Genomic DNA, 11,149 nt, shown 5'->3' with positions numbered 1-11,149 from the left:
TGCAATAGAAGAAGCGATTGATATTAAAGAAAATCATATCCTATTTAAGTGGTCTCTACAAAAAAAAACATTCCTTTTTTATTTTAATTTTAATACTAAACATAAGGTGGTAAGAGCAGTGCTTCAACTATATTAACAATGTTTGATGATCCTAAAAAAACAGTTAACATTTGCACGCTTAAATAAAAATACATCTTATTTGTCGGCTACTTAGTCTAATAAGAACTATTAATACCTACTCAGAGAGCGCTCAAATATACCAAGCGCACTTTATATCTATAAGGAAAGCTTACAATTATTTTTATTTCGTCTTTAGATAGCCGAGCCACATCATATCGCTTACAAAACGTAAAAAATATAATATATATTCAGATTGAGTATTTTTTAGATTCATACAATAACATAACATTCTTTGGTTCGTTACTCGAACAAGCGTTATAAAGAAATAATGCTAAGTGGCCATTGAAAATCTCAGGTGAATCGACCGCAGGCTGTCATACGAAAATATTCTTGTTTCGTGCGGCAACTCATCGTAAACAAAAAACGAAGACAACGGAAAGAAAGAGACCGCGGCTCACAACGCGCGCAACCAATTTGCATTGTACGCCTGGCTAGTCAACGTTTAAATTCTTATTTCGAATTTCGAACTGTTGGTTTCGTTCTGCATAATAACATCCGTAAGGCAATGGCAGTTGCTTGGCCAATCGGAGAGCGCGGCATGCACTCGTGGGCGTAGAGGCGGCCGCCTATTGGTGCTAACGTTCGGTTTTATCACTCGATTTGTCGGTAGTGCGGTGACCGCAGTCGCGCCGCGCGATTGTCAATTGTCGCCATTGTGTCGAACGGGAGCCGAACGCACGGAGCTCGCGCGGTTCATTCGCACGCGATAACGTCGAATTCACTTAACAAATCTAAACAAACAACCGCGTTGATCAATGAAACACATGTTAAAGTTATCGTCTCATATAAAATTCGTATAAAGATCTTCAGTGTTGAGTGCCGACGGAGCGGTTTCCTTCGAAACGTGGACCTAAAACAGCGAAGTGGATTTAGAGCTACATCAACGTGCCAGCGGTCACTTTATGAGGTAAATGAAATTAAATTAAAACTTATGTTGGCGCTATTTGAGTTTTCAAAAGTTATTTCGAATGTCATTGAACTTGCGACAGATCTATTGGTTTTCATGTTTGTTCGGCGGCCATTATTAGATGCACAGATGTTTTGATTTGAATCACTTCGCGTATTTTTGTTGTTTGATGTCCCTGAAGGGAGTATTAGGAAATTTTTTAATTACGAATTGAATTAGATTTTTGTTAAAATTTAGGTGTATATTATATTTTTCTAAATAAAACTGTTTCATTGGTTTGAAATGTTCGTATCAGGAGTACTAAGTATGTAGGTAGCTATATTATAAGTGTGATTTTAAAATTTTGTATTTACGATAGATATTTTTTTATTATTATTATTAGAGTAGATTAGATTATAGATAGGTATTTCTGACCTATTTTTGAGTAATAATGTTCGTAATATTTCTAGGTATTTCTTGTTATTTAAGGATAGGTATACATTTGTATCTTTGCAGTTGATCAAGTTTCAGTTCTATAATGTAGGAGAAGCGTTGGGTTAATTAAAATGAGTCTATGATATGAAGTCTCCAGTTGGATGGAGTTCTGAGAAAAAGTCGACGTTCATGAGTGACGGTGATCCCTCACCATCAGATGAGCTCTACACTCGTCTGCCTAGAAAGGCAATAAAAATAATTAGTTTATTAAGATAGATTTTATTAAAAGTTTCAAATTAGTTTTGGTAAGGCGTGATTTGTATTGATATGGGTATTAAATGTGTATTAAGTGTAATTACGTGCTTCTTCAAACGCACGGAAGTGTACAGGAGTAGATAGCGTCTTATCAATACTGATGCCCATGAGCGACGGTAACCATTCATCATCAGGTGTACAGTATGCTCACTTGTCTATGAAAGTTATAAAAAAATTATTGGGCCAAAAAATTATAGGAAATTCTGTGCTGTTTGAGTTATTGTGAATATTAATGTGTATGTGTGTGTGTGTGTGTGCATATGTTTAGCAGGAATAGGGTTTTTAATTCTACGCTCTACGGGAAGAAAGCTTACGGCTTCTTTGGTATTAAGTGGTAACTGTGAATACCGCTATTGAAACACGAAGTTGAAACCTCGGTTGCGTTGCAATTTTTTTTTATTTTTCTTCCTACCTGTGCTGATAGCCTTGAGAGGCTATTTCAGCTTCTCCTTCACGTGAGGTGAGCTCACGGAGCTCAAACCGGAGGGTTGCTAACAGTGACCCTAGCAAGAGCAGTGCTTCGCAGAATCTACCACCGGATCGGAAACGTGGCCCACTGAGAAGATCCGGCGAGAAACTCAGTGGGCTGTGTCTGTGGGTTAATTTACTCGTCAAGCCCGTCGTCGCAAGCGACGGGTTCGGTGAGAACGGTTAATGGATCGAGAGGATCCGTAATGACGTGTTTAGGGCGACGCCGACTGTTTACCATTTGATCCACAGGATCGGATATGACCCAAAACTCTATTCCCATGCTAACCGTCTGACGGCTTCGTGGCTGAAACGCACAGGATGCTGATACCAGCCCGTGCGGTCCTACAATACGCGTACTAAGCTGCAATAAAATCTATGTCCGTAGATATATGGATTGATACTGATGTACCTATGACTATTAAGATTAATTGTCATATGTGGTTATGTGGGCCAGTGGAAACCACTGTGAAGCAACATGTCATGTCAATGTCACTGTACGTCTCAATCAGTTTCTTTTCAATCAGGCTGCATTGTGAGCTCACACCACCACCGTCATTCTGCTAGTGCTTCCGCAAATTGGGATTTGAAACGATGGAAATTTCGTATTGGAATTTCGATCTCTTGTCTTGAAACGGGTTGCGAGATTCACATTGGGTTCTGTCACCCACTTAGCCGATGCGATTGCTTCTCTATCCATTTAACGCAAACAAAAGATTAAAGACAATCCAATTTTTTTTGTGAGTGTATAGGTAAATTTTATATATCGGCAAACATAAAGTCTACCTATACACTATGGTAGAATTACCAAATACAAAGTTTTAACAAAAAAGAGAACCGACATCTGCAAGATATAACCTCGTTATATCTTGCTGAAGTCGGTCAATCATCAATGTAGTTAAAGTCAACTGTGGATGAGTTAAAAAATAATAATGATAAAATTCAAACGGGAACACGCGAGAAGCACCTGTTAATAAGTTTTCAAATAAAAAATAAACCTCAAAATCGATTCACGTAGAAAAAAGTTCTGATAGATGACACACATAATGTAATAGAGTCGGATTGATAACTTCCTCAATTTTTTTTATATCAGTTAAAACACAGTGCATGTCCCCGCTGCTTAAAAGTGCCTAATCTCGAACTTGCATAAGTAGGGTGCACATGGAACGCATCTTCTGGGCGAGCAAGGGCTCAGCCAGGTGTGGTGAGATATGCTAACGGCGACCTGAGCGCCTCCAAAGGAGACCTATAAACTCAAGAGTAATTGCTTCGCGAATGAATCTACTACCGGATCGGAATCGCGACCCGCTGAGAAGATCCGGCGAGAAACTCGGCGGGCTCATGCTTAGGTCAGGTTGCACGTCGAACTCTTTGCCGGTACGGTTATCGGGGTTTCTAAGCTCCTAGTGTTAGAGCTAAATGCGAAACGGTTATTGGAGCTGATGGATCCATAAAGACGTGTAAACGTATTAAGCCAAGATTTCCTTAAGCTAAGCTTCATTAAGCTAAGTTAAGATATTCCTCTACATATCACCTGCGTCAGAGCTAAGCTGCACTGAATTTGAAAACAAAATTCCGCCAGTAGGCGGTAAACACATTACAATTTCCGAGATACCGAGTGGTCTTTATGATCGAACGTGACCGGTGCCAGACCACTGTCCTAGATATAGTTAGTTATTAGCGCAACAAGAATTTCACTTGCACTATGGTCAAGTTCCAAATTACAAGCCATAACAAGCTATGAGGAATAAAACATTACATACAATAATATGGCATTTTACTGGTGGTAGGACCTCTTGTGAGTCCATACGGGTAGGTACCACCACCCTGCCTATTTCTGCCGTGAAGCAGTAAAGCGTTTCGGTTTGAAGGGTGAGGCAGCCGTTGTAACTATACTGATACCTTAACTTATATCTCAAGGTGAGTGGCGGCATTTACGTTGTAGATGTCTATGAGCTCCAGTAGCCACTTAACACCAGGTGGGCTGTGAGCTCGTCCACTCATTTAAGCAATAATTAAATTAAAAAAACATAGGTAGGTATACCAAATTACCAAGTGCTATTTCCGATTCTGACCGCGTATCGAAGAACCCAGTCCCCAGAGTACAGAATGTAATGAGGAATCAATAACGCGTTACTGAAGCAAATAATGATATGGAATATTCTAAAAACCGTTGAACAATAATAAAATACTTAATTGCATTTTCTGTACAATAAAAAAACAACATTTTAAAGCCTTTACTTTCCACAAATTATTATTTTACACAGTATTATTGAAGTTTATGAAGTTATAGGACATAGCTTGAACAAACTGTACTCTGCTACTTATGATAAGTAGGTATATTAGAGAGATTGAAAACATTTTTTTGTTTATTGCTTACGAGCGTGCACGAGCTCACGGCCCATCTGGTGTGAAGTGGATACTGAAGTCCATAGACATCATTATATCAATGTCGCCACCCACCTTGAGAGATTAGGTTTCAATTGAGTATTAACGTTTTTATTACACGCAGCTACTCTTTCATTGTGCAATTCATTCGTGAGAATTTGTTAAGTACGTATTGCTTTAGAAAAATTGGTGCCTGCTTGTGGGATTCGAACATTGACACAGTAGCATCGCTCGATCCGAGTGCATCGGGCATCTTATTATTTAGGCCACGACAACTCCGAACTTCTGTCCATTGGCTGTTCAGTGCTATACCTATATAAGAATGACGGGGTTAGGGATTAGATGGAATAGTTGAGGTACTTACTATTACTAGGTCGAAGATACGGAGATATTTTAACTCGAATAGGCCGGAACATATTCATGTGCTATGATGAATCAACCAAAATATTATCATAAGCGCCTCTGCTCAAGACGGTCGGAGTAATTAAGTAAATATGAAACGATTTAATAATAAATTCTAAGCACTTCCATACGTCGGCTCCCAACAAAGACTACACCCGATATTTTGGTATTGTAAAATATAAAAAAGATATTTACAGCGGTTGTTGTAAAATCAATGATTTCGGTGCACTAATGAGTGTTGTTTAATTGGCCTGATGGCTTCCTGTGGAAGGGCCACCAATAATAATAATTATTATTATTATTATACACTGTCCTGCTGACGGGCCATTCGATATTCGGTGTATACCTAAGTTCCTACTTTCTGTAACATGGAGTGGACTAGCTTACTACCAGATGGTGAGCGGTTGCTAGTCTCCGTAAATGCCCAGCCTAATTGAACTTTACGAGAATCACGATCATGCTGTAGTTTAAACCAAGCTGAATAACAATATTAATGGGACTTTTAATGGTCTGCACATGGAGATTTAAAGCTAGCCTTAAAAAGTCCTATTAATAAATTTTAGCACTTAGAAGTCGCGGGTTGAAGGGCTTCTTGTGAGCCTGCACGGGTGGGATACACCGCTCTGCCTGTTTCTGCCGTGAAACAATAATGCGTTCTGGTTTGAAGGGTGGGGCAACCGTTGTACTGTAGATAGTTAGAACTCGTGTCTAAATATTTCTTGAACCTCAACTTTTAAAGGATATTTTTTGTGGTTGCGTCAGTAGATCTTAGCTATCTAGAAATAAATGTAGTCGTAGATATAGAGCTGGCGGGTGCCGAAAAATACTTATTTTAAAATAAAAGTTGAAAGAGTCTCCAGCATGTAAGTTAAATCATGTAACAGTTCGGTGAGTATTCGGGCCAACATCGTTATGTATTTTAATGGTACCATACCAGAAACTTTCCTCAAATTGTCAGTAACAACTGCATAAAATTTCAACCCAACGAGATAAACAACCCGTATAGGCACCTACGTATTGAACACAAACAAAAATAGTAAATTAACCCATAGACACAGCCCACTGATATTCTCGCCGGATCTTCTCAGTAGGTCGCGTTTCCGATCCGGTGGTAGATTCTGCGAAGGCCTACTCTTACTAGGGCTAGTGCTAGCAACACTCCCGGTTTGAACCCCGTGAGTTCACTTACTCGCCCTGTTACGCTGACATAGCCTCTCAAGGCTATCAGCTTAGGTAGGAAAAAAAAAGTATAGAAACTATAAATCTTTAAATTGCAACAGGCTCTACAGGGACACGACTTCTGAAAATTCGAAATGATTCGAGTAATTAATATCCAATAGTTAATTTCAAATATCTGTAATGGATTTTGCGTTTAGACAGAACTAAGATTTTGCTGGTTACCTCTAAAGACTCTTGTAACCTCATTTGAAGAAGATTATGTCATCCAGCTAGGCTAACATCGAGGAGGTAATGTGGAAATATGGTTTCACAAAGCAGATATGAGCTAGCATTCACTAGCAGATGATAGTGACAGGGATAGGCGTGGTACTAATATTTGCTGGGATTAGTAGTTTTAGTAACAAGCATAGAAATGAATTTAAGACTTCTGTCACGCAGAGATTAGATGCGATTCACAGCAAAGGCTGAAGTTACTCACTTATACATACATATAAATAAAATTGGAGTGTCTGTTTGTAATATTGAAATAGCCTCTTTTTACTACATGCATATGAATATATATACGGTACATACACCAAAATAACATTTTTTACAATTTTTGTCTGTCTGTCTGTCTGTTTGTTTGTTCCGGCTAATCTCTGGAACGGCTGAACCGATTTTGACGAGACTTTCACTGATAGGTAGCTGATGATATAAGGAGTATCTTAGGCTACTTTTTTAGACTAGCTCCGCCCCGTGGCGACACCCGCGGTACGACAGTAACCGCGAGTAGCATCGCGAGACTCAGCTAGTTTAGAATAAGCCTCTTGTAGGGTACTGCTATTTCTAGGTTAATTAGCTTCAGGGTAGAACTGCTTCAGCCGACACAGATGTTCCTTATCTCATAGAAGCAATCGTAGCAGTAACTCAAGCGAAGATATTCGCACAACTTCAAAAACAAATCCTGTCTTTGTTTAAAACGAAGATTCTGAGACAAGTTTGCGACAGTGGTCATGTAAATTTGTACAGCGCGAGCACTTTGTAGTCGCCGTTTCAAAGTTTCTCTGTTCTGGCCGCAGTACAAACAATCGATCATGCAGCTTGCGTTGTCCATTAGCACTCGCTTACAGCCGACGATTTCACTGTTACGTTGCTGAGACAATGGGGATCGATGCCTTGAAAATCTTGTTGGAGAAAAACCCAATTTGTCGTATTGGAATATTGTAGACTGTCTGTGTGGACTGTCTTATTGGAGTGTAAGTGAAATTGAATGTTTTTCGCATTTTAATGACAAAATCTGCCTTGCTTTTAATCAAATGATAAGGACATGCGAAACTGGTTTCCATCTACGACATCGTTATCTTACGGTTGAAGTGATTTTTTTCCCTACTTATTGGCTAGTAGCCTAAGGGGCTATTCCAGCTCCTCACTGACGGGTAGATGAGCTCCAGGACTCAACCTGAGAGAATTTGCTAAAACTAGCCCCAGCAAGAGCAGTGCTACGCTGAATCTAACACCGGATCGAAATCTCTGAGAAGATCCGGATGAAGTGATCTATTCTCATTTTATTACGATAGTCTCGCTGATGTATATCCTAATTCTATCCCTTGTTGAAATTCTTTAATGAGGTATGCAGAGTTTTAGCTGAATCCCTTGCCAGTCTAGGCTAAAATTTAATTAAACAAATCAAATATCCTTAACTTCTTCTTCTTCTTCAACCCGTGTCCACCCAATGCTGAGTGTACCTAGCTCTCTTTGAATGCACCCCATTCTCTTCGGTCTCTTGCCTTTCTCATCCAGTCTCTACCAACTACTTTGACCAGGTCATCGGTCCACCTCGTTGGCTGTCTGCCCACGGTACGACGTTAATTTGAAATCTTGTGCTGACATTAGTGACGGAACCTGAAAACGTCTCAAGAAATACGATCTCAGAGTGATTTTTGTAGTTGAATAACGCGTTCGTGTACCTGCTAATTGCTTAGACAAAGTGCGCCGCAGATTGTGATGGTCGCTTCACGGCCTCTAAGTAGTTTGCAGTGTGTAATGTAAGTGCGACTCGAGGAATGCTTGGTCAACGATCCGTGACTTGGGATCAACGCAGTTTCAGCTTCAAGAAATCATAAAGAAGGAAAATAAGCGCTTTTATAATTTCTTTGAAAAATATGATTTGAACCTTTTCGATTTAATCTTACGTTTACCATTTTTGTGTTTCCGAGGTTTTCAATATTTCTAGTTTCGTGACAAACATTCGTTTGATGAACAGGTTTGTTTGCTCTTTGTTTGGGTGTTCATTATCTATACACATATGTATATATTTTAGCGTATATAAGTATGTAAGTCAGTCTCTGGTAACCATAATATAGGAAGTCCTAATTTGGGGTCGGATGACCGTGCGTGATTTTTCCCCAGTTTCTTATTTATTATCTATATCTTATTATAAATAAGATCGTGAAATAGAGTATACTGCCAAACGACGGGATACATACCCTTTAACCGGATTTTACCCGGATACATAGTATTTTTATCGTCCAAACATAATTTTAAATGGTTTGTCCAATGAAAAAATGCCAATTAATAGCTCGAGGTAAAATACAATTGGCGTCATAACGTAGCGATTTCAACTAACACCTAAATCCAAAACGACCACGGGAAAGGTTAAATTCCAAACATTTGAACAGTAATGTGGAATGTGGGCCAATATTTGGACATGAATTCACGAGCTACCGTCAAATAGTTACAAAGAATCCGTTGGTTACGCGGCCCTTTTTCTTGTGCCACAAACAATCAGAGTTTGTCACTTAGTGCCTTTGCGTTGCCACCGGTTTCTGTATTGCTCTCGAAAATGCTTTGTCTACTTTGAAGGTAGACGATCGTACTGCTCAATACTGATGGTGAGTGCTGAGTGTACGTCAGTTAATGCCAGGGATACAAATGCACATCCAAGTTGCTGTTGACTAAAGAACACGATTCGAAAAGGACTGTTTTATTGTTATTTGCGACGAACTAGGATGCCTATGTTATCTTATTAATAAATTGTATACCAAAAATTTGGTAGCTATTTTATAAGGTTATCATGGGTTATCCGGCTATCGTTCTTGTCGAACCCATCGCTTGCCACGAAGGGTTCGGTGAGTAAATTAACCCACAGACACAGCCCACTGAGTTTCTCGCTGGATCTTCTCAGTGAATCGCGTTTCCGATCCGGTGGTAGATTTTGCGAACCACTGCTCTTGCTAGAGTTAGTGTTAGCAACGACGTCAGGTTTGAACCCCGTGAGCTCATCTATTTGTTAAGGTTATGCTGAAATGGTCTCTCCAGACCATTAGCTTAGGTAGGAATAAAAAAAAAAAATGGGTTATACAAAATTTTGACCCCATGTCTTCAATAAATGGCGGTATTCACACATATTGTTAATTATGAACATCGTTAATTCGCTTATTACGTGTCGGCCAATTAAAAAGTACATACACATTCCTAGTATTTCCGATATTCTAGTCTGTTCGCATCCGAAAACCAATTTTTAATTTTTCAGTCCTATCATAAAAACACATATTCATATCTGCGTCCTACATTGTCAGATTTTATGGTCACAACGAATAAGGTGTTATTAGTCTACATTTAAACATTTCGTTAGCTACCATGTTTAATATATGCACACATAAATATATAAAGCCGTAAAAGTAGCTTTAATTATGTCGCAAATATGGAAGAAAATACTATAATAAATTCATGTTACGGACAACTGTATATTATTAGATAGAATCTACATACGGGGCACTTCCCTCTAATTAAACAAAACTGGATTGATGTTAGTAATAACTTGACACGTAACTTGTTGTTTAACTTGGCTAACGCTCGTCATTGTTAGTTAAATATGAAATATCCGTTTTTTGATTAACAAATGATTATTTCTTTTATTTGAGACGCGAAGTTTCCGCTGGTAAAGTTATAATTGAAATAATGAAGCCAATGTAATTTTGTTTTCTTTCGCAATGTATACCTAACTTATTTTTGTATGAAAATAACACCTATTTTTACGTATTTATAGTCGTAAATTAAATAAATCCGTTTGAGGAATAATCGCCCTTTTTGAAGTCCATATAACTTTACTGTCACGATAAAAGATCTCTTTCCTTTTTTTTCAATAAACACTTTAATTACCCAAATCATAATCTCTTTTGTATTAGCTGATATCACCTAATATGAAATAATATTATTTCTATACTGCAGATGTGTTTTCGTGAACACAAAAATTACTTATTACGTTAGTAAAATTAATTACTGCATGCGAATTTGAATCGCGGCATAATCGCATCGGCCGTGGACATCAGGCATCTAATTTCTGGCTAACTCGAATCACACAGTATACTCGTAAATATTGACTGTAGTTAACCAATAAACCGTGGAAGCGATCAAATATCTTCAAAAGATTGGTACAGGTATTGGTGGTATTGGCCCAATCACAATTCGCTCTGTCTATCACTTAACTGCACGAGAAACACTAATTTTTTGGGAATGCACTCGCGCCATCTATCCTTCGTTCATCTTTCTGTACTTCATCGTACGTAACGTTATAACCTATACGCTATTTTGGCGTTAGAGCTATAACATTGTGAAGTTATGTCAAAATATGATCAGTAGTTTTAATACTTGTACATCTGGTGTCGTTAAGACTAAGTGGCTACTCGAGTCTATATGTTTTATAACGTGGATTCCACCATCCACCTTTAGATATTACGTCTGTCTCAACTGCATATAGCTTAACAGATGTCCGCCCTACAAAACTTACCGCAGGTTTGCTTTGAAATGTGCAGAGTCGTGCTACCTGTCCGCGCAGGATCAATATAACATTAAATTTACGTTTATTAGTTACTAGCGACCCGCCCTCGCTTTGCTTCGGAAACATTAAAACACACA

At 38.6% G+C, this 11,149-nt stretch overlaps 1 protein-coding gene across 1 annotated transcript in view; it reads left to right on the top strand.

Moving 5' to 3' along the window:
- The first annotated feature begins 764 nt into the window (after positions 1-764).
- The window catches only part of LOC101735973 (transcription factor Sox-21-B), a 73,782-nt gene continuing 63,397 nt past the window's right edge, over positions 765-11,149 (top strand). The window contains exon 1 of the mRNA XM_004930974.5: positions 765-1,087. Within this exon, the coding sequence (XP_004931031.2) occupies positions 1,083-1,087 (5 nt within the window). The 5' untranslated portion in view covers positions 765-1,082. The remainder of the gene's footprint in view (positions 1,088-11,149) is intronic.

The sequence above is a fragment of the Bombyx mori genome, chromosome 4 (genome assembly GCF_030269925.1).
Source record: "Bombyx mori chromosome 4, ASM3026992v2".
Taxonomy (NCBI): Eukaryota; Metazoa; Arthropoda; class Insecta; order Lepidoptera; family Bombycidae; genus Bombyx; species Bombyx mori.
Note: the sequence above shows the minus strand (reverse complement) of the source record. Positions and strands in the feature narration are given on the sequence as shown.